The sequence below is a fragment of the Abramis brama genome, assembly GCF_963993115.1.
Source record: "Abramis brama genome assembly, chromosome: 1".
NCBI classification, from domain to species: domain Eukaryota; kingdom Metazoa; phylum Chordata; class Actinopteri; order Cypriniformes; family Leuciscidae; genus Abramis; species Abramis brama.
Window position 1 is genome coordinate 47,490,761 of NC_139963.1, and position 27,427 is coordinate 47,518,187.

Below are 27,427 nucleotides of genomic sequence, written 5' to 3' on the forward strand. Positions count from 1 at the left end.
TCAATGCTTTCTCTCTCTCGCCCGGTACCGTGTGCGCGTGCGTGCGCGGATCGCCAAGCGTCGTTTCATTCTCTGCTGCCAGGAGGAGAAGCACACATCTCTTTATCACCGGTAGACAGTCAGTCAGTGAGCTTCACACAGTCTCCGTCAGAGCTTCACTCTTCTGGTTTAAATCTCAACATTTGTTGCCGGTTTCGTCTCGATTCACATCGCTGACCACCGGTGTTCCGCTTGGAAAGAAACCGCAGGAGACGCGAGTACCGACTGGGCGTTGCTGGGGGAAAAGCGCTATAAATTCGGTAAGATTCCACCCTAGAAACAAGCGGTGATTCATTAAACACGTTTTTCACTGTGTCAGAACGAATTAATAAATGTCAGTGCCAATTTAAGAGATGCATTTCATTCAACAGCATGATTTACGACTGAATGCATTGATATGTAAATGAATATTTATGAGTTCTTGTTCACATCGGTCATTATAATATAGTGCCGGCGGAATAGCCTAAATGAGATCATCAGATGAAAATGCCACTGAAGCGATCAGGTTTCACACCGGTTTGATTTATAGGCTTACATCTATCACACGCAATCTGTTTAGTTGTTTTAGCGTTTTTTATTGCGTGTTAACCGGCATATATTGCCTTCTTTTATTCCGTGTTGCCTTGTTCATCCTTTCAGTCCGTTTCAACGGTGGATGTCTGGGCGGCGACGCCAAACCCACTCGTGCTGTGGCCGAATTTAATCACGGACAGTCCTTCAGAAAACACATATAGCAATGACAGATGATGAAGAAGAAATTATAATACAGTTTTCATAAGAGTAATGTTTTTTGTGTGAAGCAGATGCAGTGAAACTTTCCGCTCGTGCGTTCGCTCGAGCTCTTTTGTTCTACGCCTCCTCCACCCGCCCGCTCCACATCCAATATATTCACACACCCGCTTCATACACAATATATTCACACACCCGTTACATACTATATGACCCGTTCTATTCTTCGGTCTATAGGCGTATAATATAGTATAAAAACCATAGGCTACCGGTCCATATACAATGTATTACAGTTAACAGAGACTGAATGTGCCGGTATAGCCTATATGAAGGCTTTATTATACTGGATTGTATCAGAAGTAACATATATAAACTATATTCACATATTTAATCCATACAAGTATAAGTGTATGTGCTTTTTAAGTAAAGCTCAACGTAATGACCTCATGCAGGCTTGAAAATAAAGGTTCCAATGGGGAGTTTTCGCAGTGATTCCATAGAACCATTTTTAGTTCCCCAAAGAACCTTTCATATAAAAGAACCGTTCTTTTCTTAGTTTGAAGAATATTTTTAACATCTAACGAATCTTTTGTGCAGTGGAAAGATTCCATGGATGTTAAAGGTGTTTCACCATCAACGCCGAGAAAGACGAGAGTAATGATACCGCAGGAATTAATTAAGGGACCCAACCTTCCAAAATACACGCCCGCTGGTGCAGTTTAGCTGTCTACACCCTGTTCATTTTTACGAGATACAGAACAGAGTTAACAACCAGCAGCTCGATATCATCCAATGGACTACTGTGAAGTATTGATGTTTCTGCATATAAAAAACAACCAGGAGCGATTAATCTGACTGCATTATCTTTTTAGAAATGTACTTTGAGTTTAGAGAGGATCCCGGGTGACCTCTTTGCACAGGGCTTGTGGGGTATTTTTTCGCTCTATGTTGGTATATTCATTGTTTAGGGCCAGTGAAAATCAACAGGGTGGTTTCTTGGCATTGCTTTCTTCTCAAATCCCTACGCAACTTGAGTCAAAATTACGCTCTTCGCAGCAGGTGCAGGTTGGTTTGGCTACTTCATGCTGCTAAATCTTGGCTTTGTAAGTCAGTTCATCCTATTGTCTTGCTTAATAGTTCCCTTCTCTCCTCTCGGCAAACAAAAGGTTTAAGACGGATGCCTCGACCCCCTGAGGCCTTCATCTCACAGCTCCAGATCTATCTCTTCTGCTTTTGTTTGGGATATTGTATATAATTTTAGGGAGGATTAAACAATTCTAGTAATACAGACTATTTTAAGATGTCAGTGTACATGAATTCAGAATATGCAAGGTCAACTCTCTCTAATTATTTCAGATCCATTTTTGTTCCAGTGTCATTGTTCTGTCATATTATGATCCCGATACAATGCTGTGGCTGTCTAACTCCGGCCTACAGGGATTAGGCTCTTGGGGGGTCGGCATTGCCAGCAATTACAAATGTGTCATGGCATGATGGGTAGTGTGACTTTATAAGGAATTGGGGGTGGGATTGGCTCTGGCTTTGCTAGAGAACAATTTACAGAAAATAGCATCAGAAAGGTCAGATCCTTGTTTATGAATATCTAAAGTGACATAAGAGAATGTGACTAATATGCGTAATCTGGCCCACCAACGTTTGCTTGCTCACTGTCCACCATTAAAAATGGTTTATGGATGGTTCCATAAAGAACATTTAAAGGTCCACTGAAGTGTCTTGGAACACGCAGCTTTGTATCTGCGTTGACGTAATTTCCACTGAAACAGGAAGCTAAGGCGGGACATATTGAATGGCTCCTCCCCCTTTTCAAATAGCCAATAGCGTTTAGTTTACCTCACAGACTGCGAGTCGTACTTGACAGCACCATGGAAGCGAATCCGATTCAATAGTAGAGGTGTAAATAAATTCTAGCCATTTCATTCTTAACCAACGTACAGTTCAAAAACGGAATAAAACTGTTTTTCTCCAACCCATATTGCTCCGTGACGTTTCAACAGTCTCTTTGGCCAGGTTGTATTTATAGCATAGGGGGTGGAGCTTTAGATTCTAGAGAGCATTTGATTGGACAGAAGATGTGATGAGAAGCTGAAGCCGGTGATATCATAAAAATCCCTGATCCATTTTAGCGGAAGTGAGAGACTGCAAGTTTTTAATGCTTATATCTCCTTAATGCGAATTTTGTCATTGTTTTGGAACTCACCAGCTTATTCAGAACCTTAAGACTAACATATTCATATTAAAAGCTAAAAAACTTTTTGATTTCAGGGGGCCTTTAAAGGCCAGGACACACCAAGCCAACGTTTTTAGCATCAGTCGGCTTACTTTTTTTGGTGTGTTCCACACCGTTGGCTCTAGTTGGACGCCATCTTGTTTTTTGGGGGTAAATTGAGCTTGTAGAATCGGTGTCATAAAAGTGAAAGTGATGAAAGCAAGCAAAGAAGTCAAGACGGAACAAACAGAAGGCTGTTATATGATTTTTTACGTCATCTTACCTAAGCATTAGAATGCTTTCATAATAACATGAGCCGAGTGGAATGAAGAAAGTGATCAGCGTGATTGATAGCGATACTTTGTTTATGGTTTGTATATCTGCAGTCCTTTCCTTTCGGTTTCCCTTTTTGAATGACGAATATAGACTATTGATACCTGCTGAAATAGACAGATATTTACTTACACGCATGCTAGTTGACAGTCGCCTTTAGACTTTTTGGTGTGTCCAAGCGCAGCTTTTTGGCCGATACGCAGCCGGTGAGAGGCAACAACACGATCAGACTTAGTCGTCGCTAGTTCTTTGACGTCGGCTTGGTGTGTCCCAGGCTTAACATCCATAGAACAACCTAAAGGTTGTAGCCTATATGGTTCTTTAGATTCTCAATGTTCTTCACACTGGTTCTTTTAAGTACAGTTCACTGAAATGTTCTTTGAGGAACCAAAAATGGTTTGGTTACACTTTGTTTTAAGGTGACGTAGTTACATTGTACAGACTCAAATAAGTAATAATATTAATAAACTACATGTACTTACTATAGAGTTAGGGTTAGGGTTTGGTTTAGGGTTATTCACTTGTAATTATGCATAATTTAGTGCATAAGTGCATTTAGTAACGTTTAACTATGTCACCTCAAAATTACCAATGGTTCTTCTATTGCATAAGAAAACACTCTTTTGGAGCCTTTATATTTGAAAGTGTGTTGAACACTTACTGTTGTCCCAAGAGGAAGTTTCAGTGGTTTTCCTGTGTCATCTGTCGTTTTCTGATAATTCTCCCTCCTCTGGTAAAGATAGCGCTCTTGGGGCTGAGCAGTTGTCAGAGGACAGTTGGCTCTGTTTGGATGGGATATTGTGTTGCAGCTGTGGTGTTCTGCAGGGTTCTGAGTGCTTTTTTGGGGTGTGTTTTTTGGTTACAGTTCAGCTTTCTGTAAACATGTCTGCTGTGCAGTTGTAGCGCTCTTGCTGTGTTAATCTCCGTCTGAGGCAACATTATATCAGAGCAGACATGCAGTCCTGTCTTGATGCATTTTGGTCCTTTGTTCTGGTCTTGGCAGATGTCACTCAGTGAATGGCGTCTTTGAGAGTGTCACTGATTTCATGGGGTGCGGCAATTTACTAATGGATGTATTGACCCCACTGCATTTATAAAGGTTATAGTTCACATGCAGTGTCTGAAAGTACATATTAAAATAACCCTGAAAACTAGGTGTCTTGATGCCGTAGGGCTCCATGCAGTGGAAAATGTCAACCAAACTTATAAAGGCATGAGACTAAATTTCCTTCAGCATCCAGCTTACAGTGTTCATAAAATATTACTTGGATGCATCCATGTAAAAATAAACTTGAGTTTTATGCACAATGCTTTGTGCAAGCATTGTGTGTTTTGGGTGGTTGCATCCCAATTCTCTGTGATATTCTAGTCTGTCTGTGGGATAATTTTAAAATATCAATGTATGTTATTGCAGTTGTTCGAGGAAAATCTCATGTGCTCCTCCTCTAGAGTTTCAGAAGGTATCGCAATGTCTCAAATTGTGCTCAAGATGCCAAATCATTATGACCTTAAACATTTCTCACCAAATTATTTCAAGATCAAATGATCTTAGCAGCTATCCACATGAGTTTTTACAATAAGGTCCCATTAGTGCATTAAATAACTGAGCAACGCATTTGTTGCAGTATTTATTAATCTTTGTTAATAAATACACAACTGTCCATTGTTATTCATGTTCAACTTTTGTATTAGTCAATTGAAATTTACATGAACTAAAATGTAAATGTTAGAGAATTATGTTTTTCTAATGTAGTAAACTAATGTTAACAAATGTAACCGTATTTTAGTGATATCTTGTAAATATAGCTGTTGTCTATGTCAAAAATAACTAATTTATGTGTATTTAATTTCTAATTGTGTGAGAAATTTGAGAGGTTGATAGTTGCCAGAAACAACCTGAGCAATTAGATTTACTCTGGGATATTATTATTTAGAAGAGCTTTATCCAAAGCAGCTTACAATGTATTTTAGCACAAAAATAGTCTGTCTTGAGCAACCAGGGGGTGAATATTTTTGCTCAAAGCCACAACAGTGAAAGGAGAATTGCTTTTGCAGGATTTTATACCTACAACCTTTGGCTTGACCAGCTGAGATCCCCTATCATTACAGACTAAAACCAATGTTTGGTTGTATACAGCTTCATGAAGATTTGCATTTATCCAACGGGCATGTTATAAAGTTTTATTTGTTGAGTCAGAACAGAGGCTCAAGAGTCCATCTGGAAGGTGCCGGTCAGCTGTGAACAGAAGGATAATCCTCTTATAGGTACAGTCATTTCCTGTGGAGTGAGTGTCACTTCCTCCTGTTTGCTGAAGGGCACGTTTATTGTCCAGTGCAGATGACGTTTGTGGCCATACTGTCCCAAACAAACACACACTATCAGATGCCATTGATCGAACCCCCCACCAGCTGGACTTTATCAGCTCTTATGTAATTTGGTTCTTCAGCTTCTTTTTTTTGTGCTCACAGTAGATAATAGAATCGAGCAGCTCCTCAAATTACAAATTAGTTAAAAGGCCCCCTTGCGCCCAAACCTCCCAATTTCAGCATGTCCACATGTTCTGCTAATGCACTTCCCATCTGTGCTGCGACCACTGCACTTTCTCTTTCTGATCAATATCCTTCTCATCTCATAATTTCTCTTCGCCAGGTGGCATGGTACACATGCTGGCGCACATATCTGGCCCATGTCCTGTGTGCATCCCGTTGTGCGGGTGTCCATCGGAGGATCGCACAGGATTAGCATCATGCTTTGTCCCAAGTTAACAAGCTCTGTCATGTGTTAATCTCCCTGTCCCCAGGGGACCGAGTTGGTCCGCCGCTGGTTGCGATGTTTCTCCCTGCGATGGACAGAGGTGCTGGTACCAGCTCCCTTGGTCATGTGACCCTTCTCTGGCGTTGTGTGTCAGACGAATGCACAATTTACAGAATTTTTTATTTGAACAGTTTTATTGCATTTCCTTAAATTACAGTGCTGTTTTAAGGGGCCTTTTACAATGGAAGCGCTCATGTTAACTTTCCTGTAGCTCAAACAGTAGAGCGTTGGCGCTTGCAATGCCAAGGTTATGGGTTTGATTCCCAGGGAAAGCAAGAACTGATAAGAATGTAAATGTGTACCTTGAAATGCAATGTAAGTCGCTTTAGATAAAAAGTGTCTGCCACATGCATAAATGTAAAAGTAAATGTTCACAAACCACTAGACGGACTGCAGCAAGATAGAACAGAAAAGTTATTCATTTGCTAAGCCTTCTTAAAAGATTGTCATTTATGGCACAAGATGCATGACATGACAAACAAAAATATCTGTCTGACATTCATTCAGTCCAACCGGGAATTCACCAATATATATCAATATCAATATATATATATATATCAAAATCACTGATTTGTGGTGTTGCAATTGTTTTTATAAACCACATTTACCATATTATGATGCTAGATAAAAAATAAAAATAAAATTATTTTGTGCGCTTAAAGACTCTTTAACATCAAGCACGTCCATGCTTTTTTTTTTTTCTTCATCAAGGCATGTTTCTTTATCACACTAATGTGTAAATAATTTTTACTGCAAACTCCATTTTTGCAGTTATATAGAGGTTAAATGGCAGATTATGCAGAAACCCCAAAAAATGCAGCGTTTTGATTTTAATATACAATTTCTTGGGGGAAGGCAGAAGTTTTGTGTGCAAACACAAAGTTTCTTGGGGTAATGAAAAAGTTTTGCAAGAGAGTGCAAAGTTACTTGGGAGAAGGCAAAAGTCTTTCTTCTACTTTGGCGAGCACACACAATAGCTTTTTCCATCACAATGTCCCCTTTAGGGTCTCAGTACAAAACAGACAGAACGCAAGCACACATCCAGCGCAAACGGCCTATAAGTATCCCTTTGTAGGTCACTAATCTGTTGCATCTCAGACAGTCGTGGAGTGTTTCACTCCCAGGCATAACATATGTTCCAGAAACCTTACGTAAATCTTCCTTAGAGTACAGGGATTACCTCTTCGTCACCTGGATGCTGTCCAGGTGTCTGCCGCAGGAGTAATTGGTGCCCCGGGCAGGAAAAGCTTCTTCAGTCACAGCTAGTTTAGTCTCGGTTTACCATTGGTTTTGTTTCCATCAAGTCCCATGAGGGTAATACACTCAAAGTGGTGTCTTACAGCCTGACGTCACTACCTTCCTTTCCTCGCTCCGCTTGCGGATTGTACCGTTGAATGGGCAGATCTGTTTGTTTTTGTGTGTTGGACAGAGAGCGACTTCCCAACCTTTGGCCAAGGGTGTTTTGGGAATGCGCTGTCCGCGATCGCAATCTCCACAGCGGGGGCAGTAAAGTGGCTTTTGTCAGCTTGGACAGCAGCGGTCCTGTCATGTGCCTCCTTGTGTTTCTATCCTCTTTTCCCTCCTCCGCGAGGGCCACCACCCCAACAATCCCTTCTTTGGTGACTTGTTTCATTGCAATGCACCTCGGGCCGTCCAACTTCATCTCGGCATGAGTATGCTGTATAATGGGCTCAGTCAGAGAGTCATGTGATTGGCATATAGAGAAGGAACCAGTATCTCCACACAGATGCGTCTAAGACGCCGTCCGCTCTTGAGTGCTATTATGTAATTGTGTTTGTGTTATGGACACCAACGTCCAATGGACTATTCATGGACTATTCATGGACTCATGAAAGCGGTTCTGTGACACAGGCCTCAATCACACCTTGAGTCAGTCTTTTGCTTGTGCCGCTGTAGAGAAGGCTAGCATTATATGAATGGAGGGATTTTTTGGGGGATTTTGGAGGGATTTTTACTTTTTTGTGGTTAATTTAAGCAATGAACATTTTATTCCTAAAAACATGAATATATTTTTTTTCTGGTCATTGATTGTATTTTAAACCTGGCTTTCAGTGATTTCTGTTTTGGAAAATATATGCAAATTAGTGCATATTTAATTAGATAATGCCTCATTTGCATACTTCAATGTAACGTTTCAGAAAACTTGTAATAGTAAACAATATTTTTTGTTGTTGTTTAATTTAATAACACTTTAATTTAGACTGGGGTCAGATTTTTGGGGGGTCAGAAAAATTAATGAGGTGTTTTGTTTTTTTGTTTGTAGAAACAAACAAAAACCATAGCTATCAGTTTACCTAGAAATTGTCATACATTTGAATTTTTACCACTAATGTGCCCTGTAAATAAATTGATAGTGTTACTGTATTCGGTTCCTCCCTGCTGTGGCTTTACATGGATTTTATTAGCATATGAGATTTGACGTGAGGTTTTATTCTTGCTTTATTCTGAATGCTCAGAAGATGCCTGAAAAATTTGATTACAGATTCTTACTCAAACCCTTTGACCTTTTACTCTTCAGACTAGCGTGTTTCTTAACCAGCAAACTGCCCTTTTCCCGCCCCACCCCGATGAGGAGCCCCGGTGCCCCTGTTTGTGGTGGTCCTTTCTGAATAGAGCCAGTGTTCCCTTGTTTTAGACTGATAGACAGGGGTTGAGGGAGACTTCTGCAACCTCCGGAGGGCACGGGGTGGGGGGTTGGACGGGGAGGTTAGAGGGTGCATAAAGATGCTTTACTCAAAATAAAAATACTTAGGCCTAAATATAAGATTATTTTTTTTATTTCATATAAAAAAAAAAATCCATCCATTTTTATTCAAATTTTTTAACAAAAACTAATAATCTACATGTGATGCATTGTCAGTCATACATACATTTCTGCACTCAAAAAATCATGGCATATTTGCATTGGAGAAATTGTACGTTTCGATAAATATTATCACATTAAGTTTATAAGTTAGTTTTATTAGTTATAAGTTCATTTATTAGTTAAAAATGTGTGTGCCAAATATGTGCCAGTATGGAAAATATATATGGAATTCAAATGCATAAAAAACCTTACTCATTTTTTTAAGTGTGTATTATCTGATCGGAGGCACAATGGAGAATTGGCCGGACAGATTTGATATGTGAAATCCTAAACTGTGGCAAATGACAAATTAGTCAGCCCTCTGACTAAACGCCAAATCAGTGGCCCGCCGCCAACAACGATGTCCCCAGTGCATGCAAACGGGCCGGGAGAAGCCATGCGATTCATGCAGCATCTCGGCGGTGTGCAAATTTGTGCTTCATCTCTCACAATCTCTCCATTGATTGCGATTCAAAGGGGGTAAAAACATTTCCTATAGTGAGCTATTCAGATTTTTTGCAGTATTCTTGTTCTTCAGTTTTTAGACATGTGGGTTTGGCCCGGAGTGGCTAAAGTTAAGATGGCATTAGCCTGTTAGAACCTGCTGTGCCACAGTGGTTAGCTGATTGTGAGAAGCAAGCTTTGCACACAGGGAACTTAAGGCACAATGCAGTACTTAAAAATGCATATGGCTGTGTCCTCAGATAAAGAGGGCAAAGTGCATTTTGCCGTTACAATGCGGCGATGACCCAGTTTGCATGAGGGTGATCTGTGGTTCAGCGGCGGGACAATTAAAAGACTAATGCGCCGTCGCTGGAGACCTGCCAAAAACACTGATTCTAGAAGGTATGCAACGCTTCTGTGTATGCAGTGTTTGTTTACATCATATGTGGGTCTACAGGGGATGAGTGCTTCTCGCCCGGCTACTGTTAAGAGTGGAGTCATCCCTTCAGGAGCATTAGGATCCTGCACAGGGATTGGTTACGATAATTGGATGAGGCATTAAGCATGAGGCGTGTGCAGGTTCGTCCCTGAGAGTGACGGAGTGTCGGTAAGAGGGTTTGTGCTTTAAGAAGGTTTGTAGGTACGATGGGTGTTATGTTTGTAAGGTCACAAAGCCACCATATTTACCTTTTCTGGTCATTTTCTCTCCATCTCGTGCTCCCTAAAGCTAGGTTTTATATTAAATGACATTGTGTTTATCACAAAGATTTTGTAGCACTATAGGTTTGTAGATTTAGTAGGCCATTAGGTTTCCTAAAGCAGTGGTTCTCAATCTTATTTTTTCTCAAAAGGCCCCCCATTTTCCAACAAAATATTCGAAGGCCTCCACCATGTTGTGCCCCCTATTTATTTAATACACCTATAGACACATTGGGTATTTCTGCAGTAATTATGACAAAGCTCCTTGTTTTTAAATGTATTAACACAATCTGGGAGCGCTGACACATTAACCACGATTAATTTTGGGATTTCAGAAGTTTCAAGAACTGTATGTCCTTCAATAAAAATGATTTATTGAGGGATGATGAAACGTACCAAAAACTATTTTTTTCATACTTGCCTGTCGAAATTAGCCACTTTGTAGGTCATCAGAAGTCAGAAGAGGTCAGATCCTCCCCCCAGAATTAGATGGACAGCATAGGCTTCTGACCCCCCCGGGTCACTATTGTTTACATGCAGAGGAAGCTGTCTATATCCCTCAGCAGGATCGTTAAGGTCGTAAGGCCATGCGATGGTGAGTGTGTTTTCCTCTCGGAAGGAGGCTGTTTTACTCCTCTAATCTCTTCAGCTCTCCACCACCTGACGTTCTTGCATCTGATTCTCATCTATCATTCCAAACTGGATCAATAGCAAGAGAAAAACAGTCAGAATGGGTAGAGCGGATGCAACAAAGCCTGTATTTATAAGCAATATTAAAATAGAGAGATGTGATCTAGAGGAGATGTTTTTCATCAGGGAAAACAGCCCTTGAGCTCTCTGAGGTGGAAGTGATGTTGCATGTGGTTGAGTTTGTTTAAAAAGCTAAAATCTTTGATGTTCTTCATTACAAACTAATGCATTATTTAATCCGACTATATAGTTACTTTTTGTGATTGCGTAGTTGGGTTCATTTAGGCATCTAATAACATGGCAATTGCACTCGGATCCGTACCAAAATAATCAGTCCGAGATTGCCTGAACAAAGTTGTCCCGGCCTGATTGAAAATGAACACCCCAACAAACCAAACTGTATCATAATTCATAATGGGAAATGTGGTGTGTAAAAAGCAGCACTGTCTGATTCTGAGCATTTTAGTTATTGCAGTTGAAAGCATATTCAAGAAGAATATGTGTCATTGTAACAATTTAAGTCCCTGTTTTGAACAAAGTGAACAATCTGCAGGTCTAAAAAATTGTTCATTGTTCATCAATTGTTCTCTATTGTTCATATGCCATGTGAACAGTTGTTTTCAAGTCAATGTGGTTATTGTTAATGTCATCAAGTACACAATTCCTATCAGTAACCGATGGCCATAGATAGATCTCTGTCTAAGACATAATATATCTTTTCATGTCTATTTTCTCATATCTGGCAGCAAATATGAATTGGGTTCTTTCCCCGGGGCTTTCTCTCTCTTTTCCATTACTGTCTCTCTCCCCCTCCCCCAAGTTTCTCTCATTTGGGATGCTCAGCTGCCTGGACCATCTGTGTGAGGACTAACTGAGGAGATTTTGTAATGGGCAGAATGAGTCTGAGGGGTGGAGGAATGAATGTCGCCCTCAGAAAGAAACTGGAAGATTCTGTAATATAATGAGGACGAGGTGTCCGGTGACACTGATGTCTGCCTTATGAGTGTGCGTTTTCAGTGTTACTCTTACTCAGTAATTTTTTTCCCATGCTCATTTGAGCCAAGCCACTTCCTCTCGTTGGCCTCTTCCACTGGATGAACTTTGCTGTGGAGCTGCTGCTCTTAAATCATGCAAACAACATCTGCGTCAGCAAGGCATTGTGGGTAATGCATCTGGCATTGCTGATTTGCTAGTAGTTAGCAATTAGAAATCCCCCCAAAGGGTTTTGAAAACCCAGATATTTTTTTACACAAGAAATGGCACCAAAATAATCTTATGATGGATGTCTTGCCATATGTAAAACGGTATTAATGACAGCTGTAATCTTATGCCAACCATCGCTCGTAATAGATGGAAACATCATCTTGTGTGGTTTTAATTCAGTTTGGTTACAGTTTAAACAGATCCACAAGCTCTGAATCAGCTGTTGTTTTCCCTCGGCACAGCAGGCTATTTGCCTCATTCCTAATCTCTTTCTTAAGCGGTTTCTTCAAGCATTTGCATGCTAACCAAACTGACTCTTTATCTGATTGTTCTCTTAGGTCTGTCCACCAGTGAGAGGGGGTACAGATTTATGTCTTGCTCAGACTTGTTTTTTTATTGTCTGAAGTCTCAAATCAGACTATAACTATTTTGTTGCTTTTGTTTTCAGGTCAATCGAAGGCCGTCTGATAGCAGTAGACTCCAACTAGTGCACTGAGTCCTGGGTTCCTGATTTCTCTCCTGCTGAGACGGACCTCCAGGACTAGGACAAGATGAAACCGGATGGTGTTGACACAGCAACAATGGAGCCAATGGAAGCATTAAATGCAGGTCCTGCGATCGAGGTGGCGCCAGTGGTTGAAGCTCAGGACCAGGCTTTGCCCACAATGCAAACAGAAGGTGAACCACAGCCATCAGAGGCACTTTCAGCAACCAATGAGACTGGAAAGGACAAGCCTGCAGACCCCAAAGCTAAGACGAAGGCTCCTGCCAAAGCAAAGGCACCCACCGCTGGTACCAAGGCATCCACAACCAGCTCCCGTCCCACCACTGCTCAAAGCCGTCTAACAAATGGGGCACAGAAGTCGCAAGCTAATGGAGTCACCAAAAAGACCACAACAGGAAGCCTGGAGAAGAAAACCTCTACCACTTCTGCTTCTAAAAAACCAGTTGGCTCCACTACTGCACCCACAACCAAGACCCCTACCAAGGTGGCTGAGAAGAAGCCGATGGGGACGGCGAGACCTGCCAGTGCTCCAGCCAATGGCTTGAAGACAACAGGGACAGCGCAGCCCCCCAAGAAAGCCCCTGCTGCACCAGCTAATGGCCTGAAGTCTAAACCAAAAACTACAGGTAAGTCAGAAGAATCATCTGAGCTTCTTGATTCTTGAAGTTCATTGAAGGCCAGGTGTCTCCAACCCTTCTCCTGGAGAGCAGGGCTGTATCCGAAAACAACCCCTATACCCTTAAATAGGGTCTTGAATCGTACATCTATCCATTTTCCAAACCGCAGGTCCAATGTGGGTATAGCGTAATATCATACAGGTATAAATTCATAAATTCAAGCATAATATAATTGACTATTAAATTGTTTAGTTAAGGTTTATACATGCTAGTTTCCATGACAGAGTTCAAGATAAATCTTTTCATCTTACTACTAGAGCTGCCAGCTTGCTACATTTCAAATGATTATTAAACAGCAAGCACAAACTACGCAAAAGCGGCGCACTCAGTTTCTGAATTCACTCACTCGTTTTCATTCACTCCTTCAAATGGACTATATTAGTGGAGTCATGTAGGGAATAGGGAATGAGGGTATGGGGGTGATTTTAAGCATAGCTCTGGAGTCCTGCAGACTTAATTTCCAGCCCGGCTCCAATAATACCTGCCTGTAATTTCCAAGTTATCTTGAAAACCTTGATTAGCTGGTTCAGATGTGTTAGAATTAGCAGGACTGTTGCTCTCCAGAAGTGTGGTTGGAGACCCCTGATGTAGGCTAGATTTTATTTTATTTTTTTCAATAAAGCAATTCTGGTGTAGCACATTATCAAATTTTAAATTAACTTTCTGTATTTGTCTTATTGTTCACTGCTTTTAAACATCCTACCATCATCCTTCACTCTAGCTCCAGCCTCAAGGCCTGCCACTGCATCCACCACCAAGACCGGCACCACTGGCTCTCCCAAACCTGATAGGCCACCTGTCGCCAAGACAACCAGGTAGGCGTCTCATTGGTTGAGCTCCTAGCCCAGGGTTTGTAGATTATAACTCCGCAATGTGGGCCATTGCAGTAGCTCATTCTCTTCCAAAGTCCTTCAGGCATTGCTCATTCAGCCTCACGTTGCAGTCCACATCTCTCACAATCACTACTCTTCATTCAATGAATTCTTAAAGCATTAGGCATCAATTCTAAGCCTGAACAGGAAATAATTTTATTTGCTTGGAAATTAACTGGCACAGTCCTCAAATTCCTGATTACAAAAAACTATGAGGGGGAACTCTCTCATGATTGAGAGAAATCTTAGACTCTCCCCAGAAAGTTTCCATAATTATACCAACAGTCTCGTCTCGTCTGCTGATATAATGCAGATCTCAATATATCCAGGACAGAAGCAGAGGTTAGGATGGTTATCATGCAGGGACACAATCTTAGTCACGCTGGGAATCATAACATTGAGCTCATCCGAGCTGTTTTGAGATGCCTGCAGACAGCCATGAACAGTGAAGGAGTTTTTTTGTTACTTGTTTATAGAGGCAATGAGGGACATCCTGAGGCCTGTAAAGGAGCTCAGACCCATGATGTTATGTGTGGGTGGGGGAAAAATGTTTTTGTGACTTTTGTAGCATGTGAACTTTTGTAATGTGATATTTGGTCCTGCAACCATACATTTTTGCAGATCTCTTTAGATTTTGACAGATGTTGATCATCTTCTTTTCCTTATAAGATGCTTGAAGTGTGTGTTTTTTCCCCCAGTGCTTTTAAAGTAAGCAAAAAGGACAAAAGTGAGTCTGTCAAAGTTCTGTTTTGGCAGTTTTAGGTAATTTCTATAATTAATTGCTGTTTTAGTTAGTTAGTAGCCTTGTATATCATTTAAAAAAAAACTGTAAACAATTTTTTTTAGGAGTAACCCATCAAAGATGACAACAAAAGACAAATATATTTTTTATAGGCAAAAATACTTGCCCACAATTTGTATGATTAATTTGATCTAAGATGTTATTCATATTCATGGTAGAAAAGTCAAAAACAGAGCTCTGCCATGACTCCTCACACATCATAAAGCTGAACAGGAAGCTTATTTTAAGATTAATGGTGTTTAGAGTAAGAAAGCTGCTGTCTCAAACACAGATTACATCACATACTGCTTGAAAAGGAAAGGTAAATTACACTAATAGCACTGCAGTATATTCCAGCACTGGGTTTAGGAAAGATAATCTGGGGAATCCACCCTGAGCCTTTGTTTTCTGTTTCTGCCTCATTATGATTGTAAGCTCAAACTCTAAATGGCAGCAAGGCCTCTTGTTGTCCAATTAGTGCAGGAGGTTTTTTTTTGTATTGTTATTTTGACCCTGTGGGCATCTTCGATCTAACACGTATTTAATGCTACCTCAGGCCAAGGAAGACAAAATTTGTGCAGTTGAGCAGCATAACAAAACTTTTTTTGACTGCAGTGTCTTAATATTAATTTAACATTTGCTTCACAGTCCAGTAATATATGACTACATTTTGGGCGCAGCACATTTTTTCTTTGCATTTGTGTGAGTGTGAAGAGTCTTTGTGTAGTGTGCATATATGCCTTTAGCAATAGAGGTTGTACAGGGAATTCTGCATCTTCTGTACCTACTGGATTTTAAATAAATAAAACATGCCATTGGCATTAATGGTGAAAAAAAGCTTTTACATTACTACATAAAATAGCAATTTTAAAAGGATTGCAGTTTCTACTAGCGGCACCACGCAGATTTGCAAAAAAATTATAACTGTTTCCAAACAGGTATTCCAAACATTCTCCAATGTTGCAGTTGGACTGCTGAACTAAATAGAGCAATGTTTTAAAAGCACTACAATGTTTAACACTTTTCAGGCTGGGAAGTTTATTTATATAAAGCACATTTCATTCACAATGGTAATTCAAAGTGCTTTACATAGAAGGAATTAAAATAATCAAAAGAATATAATCAATAAGAATAAATAAAACAGTTTAGAATAAAAAAGGTGGAAAAAAATATAGTGAAAACAGCTGGTATAATAGCTAAAAGCGGACTCACGATGCTTTGAGTGAACCCTTGGTATTTCTAGCTGATATGATCCTAATGATCTGAGTGATCTGTTGGGTTTATATTCAGTGAGCATATCTGTAATATATTGAGGTCATAGGCCATTGAATGATTTATATACCAGTAATAATACTTTAAAATCAATCCTAAATTTAACTGGGAGCCAGTGTAAAGACCTGAGGACTGGTGTGATGTGTTCATATTTTCTGGTTCTGCTCAGAATCCTGGCGGCAGCGTTCTGTATGAACTGCAACTGTCTTATGGTCTTTTTGGGAAGGCCAGTGAGGAGTCCATTACAATAATCCACCCTGCTGGTGATGAAAGCATGCACAAGTTTCTCTAAGTCTTGACTGGAAACAAAGCATCTAATTCTTGCAATATTTTTCAGATGATAGTATGCTGATTTAGTTATTGCTTTGACATGACTACTGAAACTAAGGTCTGACTCTAGAGTCACCGAGATTCCTGACTTGATTTTTAGTTGTTAGACCCCTAGAGTGAAGGTATGCGTTCGCCTTGAGAACTTCATCTTTGTTTCCAAATGCAATTTTGTCTTTGTTTAACTGAAGAAAGTTTTGGCACATCCAACTGTTGACTTCATCAATGCATTGGCACAGGGAGTCAATGGGGCTGTAATCGTTAGGCGATAGGGCTAAGTAGAGCTGTGTGTCGTCTGCATAGCTGTGGTAAGCAATTTGGTTCTTTCTCATTATTTGACTCAGTGGGAGTGTATACAGGTTGAATAGGGGTGGCGCAAGAATTGAGCCTTGAGGGACTCCGCATGTCATGGATGTCCACTCAGACTTATGATCTCCTATACTCACATAATAACCTCTCCCATCTAAGTATGACCTGAACCATTTTAGGACTATCCCAGAAAGCCCCACCCAGTTTTCCAGCCTGTCAAGAAGTATGTTATGATCGACAGTGTCAAATGCAGCACTGAGGTCGAGTAGTACCAGCATTGATAATTTGCCCGTATCAGTATTTAAGCGAATATCATTTATTATCTTTATGAGCGCTGTCTCTGTGCTGTGAAGCGGTCAGAAACCAGATTGAGAGATAAAGAGAGCAAGTATTTCAACATTAAGAAAAAACAGTCGTGTTCAAATGGGGTCGTGTTCAAATTAATCCACAGCGTTGGTCGATAAAAGCAGTGCAAAGATGAATGCAAGTCATGCTAGTTGCACTAGTGTAATGCAGACTTGAAAGAACTGGCCAGAAATATGAATCATTTTGATTTATGTCGTAGTGCAACCTTAATGGATGAGCTCTTTCCTGATGATGATGTCATACTGATGTAAGAGCTATGGGCTAGTCGGTAAAGGGTGCGTCTGTTGCTAAACCATTTCTCATAAATTAGTTTCTCTCGTTCTTTGTCCCTTTGGCTCTCGTTCATTAGAGTTTAGACCTCCAGAGAGATGTTTTATTGCAGCCACTGCACCTAATCTCTAAATGGAGCGTGCATGTCTCTGAGTGCCCAACAGCCAACTTGATGGATGCTTTACAACACTTCAGTGATTCTGAGTTTGCTGCAGCGATTGCGTGTTCTTCGCTTGTCTGATTTCTCCATCTTTCTAGGCTGTGCGTGTTCACTGGTGTCCCGCTCCTGCAGTTTGACATGGCTGTTTTCTGGACATGCACATTTGTCTTTTCAGTTTATCTGTGAGACGCCGTGACCTGCTGCGGATTATTTTTGAATTGTTTAGTTTCCTCGAATTTTAAAAGCCTTAAAACATATATCGTTCTCACCAACAAGAAATAGTAATTTACTTAATTTCGTGTCATTTCAAATCTGTATGACTTTATTTCATGGGACACAAAAGTAAGAATGTTGTAGAATGGTGTATAATGAAACTGAATGGAGGCATTATAAGATATTATTTTATAAGATATTCTTCAAATAGCCACATTTTATTTTCCACAGAAGATAATCATATGGTCTTTTCTGTGGGGCACAGTCTGAAAGCCACTAAACAACAACAAAATGGCTGCATGTGCTGTCAAGTTAGTGCAGGAGTTTGTGTTTACAGGCATCTTTGATTTGATTCATATTTGCTGCCGCAAGCCAAGAAATCACTGCAGATGTGCACATTAAGATTTATGACCATTTTTGCTGTTGGGGTAAAATACATAGATCAAATTTTATTCAGATGAACGACTATTGGCCTTTATTAAGCTAACACAGCAAGCTGACAAGCAGGTGAGTGCCAGCAGGTAGACGCAATTTCATCAAACGCTGCTGAATCACAGCTTCACTAATGCATTGGGATTCAACCTGAAGGGACGTGAACCTCTTTATTGAGGTTAAAGAGTCCCTTTAGGCCAGAGTGCCTTATTAACGTCTCATCAGCCATAGTCTGCCAGTCACTGGCTCAGGAGGAGGTCGTCTTCCTCATTGCCGTTGTGGCTTCAGGGAAAGTTTTGTCACTCACAAATGTAACAGCAAGTTAAACAGTGTTTATAATCCGACTCCAGGCTTCTCCGTCGCTCACAAATCATTAAAGTGCTATCTATAAAATGCCTGAATTGCGTGCCATTAGCTTGAGGCAATTCATGCAAATGCATGTGTGTCAATGTGCTTGGATTGTTTTTAAGCTTCTGTGCATTTTTGGGTTTTAATCTGCATTGTATTTGCCCCCAACCATGACACAGATCTGACGGCAAATTACACTCAATTGAGGATAAAAAAATGGAAAGCGATGGCCTAGTTTATTTTTGTTGTTTGTTTTTTTCTATTAGGGAAATAGTTTACTTGATAATGATGATAATCATTATCATATGATGATAGATGATAATCAATGGCATTATTTGCTCACCCTAATGTTACTCCGAACCTGTATGAATCTCTATATTTTGCAGAAAATTCAAAGATAAGCTTGCAGATTTTCAACAGAGTGCATGTAAATGAACAATGTGCACTCTTTTTCGATATTATCTGCACCCATATATCACTGTTTATTTGTCAGCAACTGTCTTTTGACAGCTCCAGGGCTTTTGTCAAAACTACAGCTTGAACTTCCACATTTTTGTATTTCGCCCACGGACAGTCGGATCGACAGATGGGTGTGCCAAAATCAAAGTGCATTGTGGGTGTTAAAGTTTTTGGTAAAAGCAAATGCCACAGCCCCTTTTCTCTTGTTTTCTCTAGTCATGTTACACTGATTTCAATATTTCTTCATATTTCTGCTGCATAGACAGCCAAGTTTTATTAAAAGATCATCTTGACAGCAGTAAATTACCACTTTTTAAATTCCCGAAAGGACAATTAAGCAACACCAGTGTGCTATTAACGTACCATAAAAGACCCAAATAATATAGTGCACAAGTCATATGAACTATTGTTATGGTGTATTATTGTGCCTGTTTTGGAACTTGACAACTCCTGGTCACTGTATTCTTTCATTGTATAATAATGAGGTTTTTGTTTCTCTGTCCCACACTCTCTTGAACTCATTCTCTGTCTCATGTGTTCCAAGACAATGATGCTTCTGCTAATCTCTGCAAGCTCTCTTCCTAAACTGAGTCATCCTGTCACTATAGATTATACATATCAGTTTTATGTTTGAGATTAAGAGGAAGACTTTTATAGAACCTCTCATTCGCTCTCTTTTTCTGTCGCTCTCATCTCTGTCTTTCTCATCTCATAGTGCATTCTTCCCTATACTAGGCACAATTTTCCCCAATGTTCCATTAAATAATTATTTATTTTCTACCTGGTATATGTTGACTCTATGATTCCAACCTGCTGTGTGTCTTTACTGTGGTCTACTAAGTATGACTTTTTGATGCTGGTAAATTCAAGGAAGAGATGACTTAATGAGAGAGAAAAAGCATTAAGATCAATATTTGGGGCTCATCATGATGTTTATAATGATGGCTTCTATTTTATATTGATAATTAAATAATATAGATTATATATATTATTAAATATATTGGCCATCTTTAAAAAAAACTGCACACCTACTTTATGAACTGTACACAGGCCTAATTATCAAGTTGGCTCACAGACTAATGTACTAATCCAGGTTGTGAGCTTAAGTAAGTGTTTTTGTAAAGTGAAACTAGGTTGAGGAGCTACAACACACCACTGCATTAATTCATGTGTGGTTTTCTCTGTCAGGTTTATCTGTTTATAGACATGCCCTCTTTGTTCCAGAACTTTCACTGCAGGATCTCTCTCTCTCTTGCTCATCCACTCACTCTCTCACCTGATACTCCATATGTAGGACACCACAATTTTGTAGCATCTCATCCCCGCAAGTGCTTTGCCTATATGAAATGTGGAATGCATAGAGCATGTATTTTAGCGAGATCCATAATCTTTTCCCGAGTGGGATTTGCATGGTTATTTTTACTCATCACAATGAAAGATTTACATGGTGCTCGTTGTGCCTTGTCGCCCAGCCTCGTGCTCTCCAGCTCTTTATTTAGAACAGGAGAGACACATGCAGTGGAGCGTAGACAGAGGAAATCAGAAGCTCCTGCCAGACCCACAGGATGTAGGTTAGTTTACTCAGACTTGACCTGGACAAGTATTGAGTCACTGGCGTGTGCCGAGTTTAACTCGCACTAGACCAGAGTGGACAGATACTAGATCCCTTTTTCAGGGCAAAACATGTATATAACCACTGAGTCAGGCACTGCAGGATAGAAGAGATGCATTATGGGTAGATAACTGGGGGAGGGGTTTTCTTGAGGAGAATGTTTTTGCTAGTATTAACATCGCTCTAGGTTGTGTTACGGAGCTGCCTGTCCTGGCCTTCTGTGCTGTGACTAACAAACCTCTGTCCAATGAGTCACTGCTCTAGATGGGATATATGGGCCATCACCTACAACTAAAATGTCATAAGAAGAGGAAGATGGAATTGTCCTCATACACACTAGTATCAGAACTTCTATGTGTGATCTTTCATTCTGCTGTTTAACTGAAAGGGGTCTTTGTCCTAGCTGGACATGAAAGCTCAACTGAAGTCTCTTCTTCTAAAGTCTCGACTTAAAGGGATAGTTCACCCAAAAAGGAAAATTCTGTCATCATTTACTCACCCTCATGTTGTTCCAAACCTGTATGAGTTTCTTTCTTCTTTTGAACACAAAACAAAAGAAAGAAACTCATACAGATTTGGAACAACTTGAGGGTGTGTAAGTGATTAAAGAATTTTCATTTTTGGTGATCTATCCCTTTAAAAAATGCCTTAATGACTCACCACACCTGTTATTAAGATTTGACTGCTATCTGCAGGTCTGTTGGCTCTGTTCCTGCTGCTCGTTCTTCACCTGCTGCCCCTAAGCCTGCGACCCCAACAACTCCTGGCAAGACATCTACATCCAGACCAACTACTGCTACACCCAAGACACCATCTACTACTGCTAAACCTTCTCCTGCTAAAACCACAGCACCCCCTGCTGGTCGCACTCCCACTCAGACTCCTAAGACCACAACACCTGTCAAGAAAGGTGGGCACCTCGTGGAATACAATAAACGTATCCATGTAGTACAGATGTAATCCTTGGAGCATTCATACCGTGTTTAAATACTTGAATACTGATATTTTAAGAGTAAATATTTTATAAAATAGATACTTTCAGTCTACAGTATTTAGAGTGCTATTTAAATTGTGATACCGAGTGATACCGAGTTTGAAATTATATATTCTGTTTTCTTTAGATGCCAGTAAGCAGCCATCCACTCCAGCAACCAAGAAGCCCACATCTTCTCCACTTACCCGGCCAGCACCAGCCAAGACCACCAAACCTGACACACCTAAGTCAGCCTCCACTGCAAAGGCAGAATCAGCCTCCAAGAAGCCCACCACCTCCAGCAAGGCGGCAGATGTTAAGACTAGTAAACCCAAGGAGAGCAAAGCAACACCTTCCAAGGAGGTCAGTGCAAGCTCCAAGACCACAGCCAGCAAGCCAAGTGCTAAAACAAGCAGTCCAAAGAAGTCAGTTGGCAGTAGCACTCCAATGCCAGTGAAGGGTGGCCCTAAAGCCTCCCAGCCAGCAGACGTAGCAGCCACAGAGGTTGAGAAGAAGGATGTGGTATCTGCTGTGGTTGCAGCCACTGCTGCAGCTTCTGTTGCTGCTGCTGTTGTTTCTGTGGTGACCTCTGAGGAAGCCCCCGAAGAATCAGCTACAGCTTTTGTTCCTGCTGCCACTGAAGAGGCACCTGAGGACTTGTTTACCCAAGTCAATCCTGCTGCCTCTGAGGTGAAATTAGAAGACTCATTTACAACTCTCATTCCTGCTTCCTTTGAGGACTCTAAAGATGATTTTAAAGAAACGGCTACATCTGTCTTTGCCCCTACGGAAGCAGCTGAAGACAAAGTTACACCTGTCATTTGTCCTGTCTCTGAGGAAACACCTGAAGACATAACTATGTCTGTCATTCCCCCCACCTCTGATCAAGCACGAGAAGAAACTGTTTCACCCATCATTCCTCCTACCTCTTATGAGGCACCTGAAGAAACAGTTTCACCTGTCATTCCTCCTGCTTCTGAAGAAACACCTGAAGATAGAACTACATCTGTCATTACCCCTACCTCTGATGAGGCACCAGAACAAACTGTATCATCTCTCATTCCCCCTACCTTTTATGAGGCACCTGAAGAAACGGTTTCACCTGTCATTCTTCCTGCATCTGAAGAAACACCTGAAGATAGAACTACATCTTTCATTACCCTTACCTCCGATGAGGCACGAGAAGAAACTGTATCACCTGTCATTCCCCCTACCTCTTATGAGGCACCGGAAGAAACAGTTTCACCTGTCATTCCCCCTACCTCTTATGAGGCACCTGAAGAAACAGTTTTACCTGTCATTCTCCCTACCTCTTATGAGGCACCTGAAGAAACTGTTTCACCTGTCATTCCTCCTTTCTCCGAAGAAACACCTGAAGACACAACTACATCTGTCATTCCCCCTACCTCTTATGAGACACCTGTTGAAACTGTTTCACCTGTCATTCCTCCTGCCTTTGATGAGGAACCCGAAGACACAGTTACACCTGTTATTTCTCCTACCTCTGATGAGGTAGAGCTTGTCTATCCCCAGGATGTCCCCCTGAGCATGGACACTTATAAAGATGATAATGCCATGTCTCAACTGGCTGCTGAAGTGGATCTGGTCAGCCTGGAGGAACCAGTACCTGCTGTGTCTCCCCTGGGCACCACAATACTGTCCCCACCATCCTCTCCCACTGGCCCAACATTCATGCCAGTCGAGCTCCCAAGCTCAGCTCCCATACTGGGCTTGCAGGGTCCAGCTGAACTGTGGACACAGAGCTCTTCACTGTACACCAGCACTGCGACCATAGAGAACCAGGAGCAGGAAAGTCAGCAGGATGAAGAAAGTGAGCATGATGATGAAAAAGAGCAGAATGATATACAGATGCCCTCTGCAGCAAAGAATGTGATGGGAGACTTTGGTCTGCTGGGCTCAACTGGTGTGGATCACATCAGAAGTGCGGCTCCTGCCTGCCCCTGGCAAGAAAGAGAAGAGGCAGTGGAGAAAGCTGAAGAAGAGATTAATGAAGACAATGATGAAGAGGAGGAAGAGAAAGAGGAGGAGGAAGAGAAAGAGGAGGAGGAAGATGATGAAGATGAGGAGGAGGAGGAGGAAGAGGTTAGAGAGATTGGCATAAAGGAATCAGTGCCTCAAACAGAGAAAGAAGATGACTTTAAAAAGGGGGTGGCAGATTTTGCCAGCTGTGATTGGGGTATGATGCAATCAGATGACATGTACAGCAGTAACAAACATGACTCAGAAGTGACATCTCCCTTCAATGCTGAAGACAGCTGCAGTGCTAAAAAGTCAGGGGACTTCATCATGAGCGAGACAGACAGGGAACAGCCATTCACAGGGCCTCCTGGAATTCAGTCTTTCGGTAGTGAAGATGAAGAAGATGATGAGGAAGATGAGCATATGAAGGAAGACATGGATCTGGGCTTAGAGCATGATGATGAGTATTACAAGAAACAGAAAGAGTTAGAGAAGGAGGACCAAGATGTGGAAATGGTCCACAGGCACATGGCTGAAAGAGTTTGTGGAAATGATAGTAATGAAGATGATGATGATTACACAGAAGAGCGTCATCTAGATCTCAAGGGTCACACTGCTGCAGCACCATCTATGCCTTTGAAAGCAGCATGGAGTCATTCAAATCCATTTTCTGATCCCTTGGCCCAGCCTGCTTCCGTCCTGTCTGAATCAAGCCTGTCATATTCAAGATTTCAAGAGCCAGAAACACTTAGCAAATTCCAAGTCGATCCAGACACAACCACTAAATTCTCAGCTGATCCAGATACACCACCCAAATCCCCAGCTGAGGCTTTTCTGGACATGAGTCCACCCCTGATTCAGGCATCAGAACCTCAATCTGATATTCGCAAGGATACTGGGAGCTCTGTCCCAGCAGAGTCAGGTATCTTAGCTGCTCCTGCAATTGGAATGTCCCAGTCCAGCACTCTCAGTGGGACAGCCCTGGCTGCTCACAGCAGCAGTGAGACCAGCACACCTGAAGAGCTTCGGGATTATGACAGCAGCTCAGGTGTAGAGTCCCGATCAGACAAGCAGCAAACACCAGTCCCTGCCATGCAGACAGACATGGAGCAGGACCTTGGTATTCACCTTGAGCGTTGTGATGGGGAAGAGGAAGAGGCAGAAACTCTGCCGGCCGATGAGGTACTGGGTGATGCCGCAACAGCGCCAGCCTCTGTTCCATCATCACCATCAACCTCCGGTGATGAGGCCAGTGATACAGAGGGTGAGATGCAGATAAATGACCCTGATGTCACAGTTGATGACAACACCACAGTCCCCCACAACCTTGCAGCCCTGGAGGAGGATGAGGAGGCCCCTGAACAGATTGGAGAGGAAGATGGTGATACGCCTCAGTCAGCCAACTCTGTGGCCTCCTATGGTTTTGACGGCTCTGCATCCATCTCCAATGCCCACTCCATGGCTGAGAGCTGTGGAAAGAGCCCAGGTATCTTTAGCTTGGAAAATGAAGAGCAGCTTCCGGAAGAGGCTAAGGATCCCTCTTTCATCAAGGAGCTCACCCTGCCAGCAGCTACCGCCTACAGTGATGACTTGTTGGGCTGCCCAGTGGATTTGCTGCCTATAAGCGAGCCCACAGAGAGAGATGCTGGGTTTGACGAGCACTACATGCTGTGCAGTAAGACAGACCCAGGCTCTATGGAGGAAATGGATCCTGAGTCCCCCATGCACCTTTCACCCCAACATGGGGACGATTCAGACGGCCAGCCACCTTACTACTCTGCTATATGTGATAAGACTGATAACTTTCTGGCAGGTAACGTATAAAGTCCCTACTTCGGAATGCACCTTGTCTACCCCAGACCCCAAGCTCCCACCCTGTGTCCTTCATTTCTTCCAAATGTGGGGTTAGCGAGCGGAGAAATTAATAGAAATAAGTAATAGAAAGGGGAAAGACAAAATGGAGCCGCCAGGTGAGGGATTATAGCTTTGTCTGAGCTGCTCTCTGTTCTTTTATTACCACGGTGATGGTTATGATTGTATGGCTTAAATTTGTGTATGTACAGTAGCTATTCTCATTTTCTATTAGAATGTACTTTTTAAATAACACTGCGCTTCATGGCACCCCTGAACCTGCAATGTTAGACTAAGTTAAGATAACGTCCTTTGATGAAAGGACAAAAATGCAAAAAAAAAAAAAAAAAACACTTGGTGGACTCCAACTACCTTTGTATTTATCCTACTGTTTTTACCAATCAAATGTCAATTTTTTATACTTTGGTTTTTTTTTCTTGTTTTAATTTGATTTGTTAAGATCCCTGTCTTACCTTAATGTTTGTACACACATCAGTTTTCCTGCACTGTAAAAGTAGCTTTACTGTCTTTTTAAACCTATTCCAGTGTCCAGCACTAACTGTTTTAGCATTAAATACAGGTTAGATAATCTTCAGAAGCTTTTCACTCTCAAAGTGTTTGACATAGGGGGGTGAATAAGTGTTAGATGGCAAGTCATACTCCAATTTTTGTTTGTGTTTTGTTAGTTTTGGGCTACTGCTGCGCATTTTAGTGAAGGATAACATAGATTGGCACGTAACTTAAGTGCTTTAAAGTACTGGGCTCAGATTGATCTGGATTCTTTCATTTACAGTAGTTGGACATTTGTACTTCAGAACGGACTACTATTTCTGTTCATGGAAATTCAAGTGTTTTCTTGCATTTGTAAAACTTAAAATGATGCTCGCAGGTCAGTGTACTGTGAGTATTGGGACATTTCAACAAGAATTGGAACTGCATGTGCAACTAATTAAGAAATTGTTATAATCTTGATATGATTCCATTTCCAGACACCATCCAAGGATGTTTGGACATTAATGATTCACAATAACTAAAGTTTTTTCCCCAAAAAATTCCATTAAACATCATTGCAAGGCTGTCTGTTCCTGTTTGTTTTGTTTTTTGAGTGGCATGATGGTCTATTCTCATTCGAGTGCTCCTGTGGAATTTTATTTTGAACAGGAAATGGATATCTGCTGAAATGGTGTTTATTCCAGATGTATTTTGATGAAATGACAGTCAGTGTTTATAGTCTATAACCCCCCTCTTCAAAAGCATGTCATTCCTCCTAAACTGAACACCAGAAAAGGACCCCTCCCTGAAAGCCAAACACAAACAGTTGCATGGTATCTCAAGGAATTAATTGATGAATTTCAAGAATTGCCTGTTTTCATGTAGTATCATTAGACATTAATGCATAAACACAAACTTGACACAAATATTTCAAAACCTGCCTGAATGTTAAATTTGGTCCTGTAAGGGTGTGTCAGGGAACCTTCTTTCTTGCTTTTCCTTTTCCATCTCTCAGTATCTCTCTCACTCATCTACTCTGCACTTCTTTTCTCTTTTTTTTAACCACCCGTCATCAAAAAAAGTCATTTTACATCAAAAATATCTGGAGGTGAAATTAACAAAGTACAATTTATCATCCATTTAGCTCCCTGTCTGTTCTGTTATGTGAAATTATGTGTGCCAGGTGACAAACATTGAGAGAATGATTTTGTTGTTTTCTCCAAATTCCCACAAATCCATTATTTTAATTAAAGATTAGAAATGAGCAAGTTTAGGTTATTATCATTTTATGTGGATGTATGCATGTATCATTTACCCTGAAAAACTGCCTTCATTAATGGAATTTTATCTTTATTTCATTTATATTTTACATTTTACTTAGATTATGTTATATATATTTGTCTTATTGTTTTTAATGAATATATTATATAACATTATTATAATTACTTTTTTATTTATTATATTTATATATGATTCATTTACA

At 41.0% G+C, this 27,427-nt stretch overlaps 1 protein-coding gene across 1 annotated transcript; it reads left to right on the forward strand.

Annotated features, from left to right (window-relative positions):
* Window positions 1-26,528, forward strand: prr36b (proline rich 36b). The gene is made up of 5 exons (XM_084104221.1): window positions 1-299; window positions 12,494-13,176; window positions 13,949-14,042; window positions 21,344-21,558; window positions 21,770-26,528. The coding sequence occupies exons 2-5, from the start codon at window positions 12,597-12,599 to the stop codon at window positions 25,423-25,425; spliced, it is 4,545 nt and encodes a 1,514-aa protein (XP_083960347.1). The 5' UTR covers window positions 1-299; window positions 12,494-12,596; the 3' UTR covers window positions 25,426-26,528.
* The last annotated feature ends 899 nt before the right edge of the window (window positions 26,529-27,427 follow it).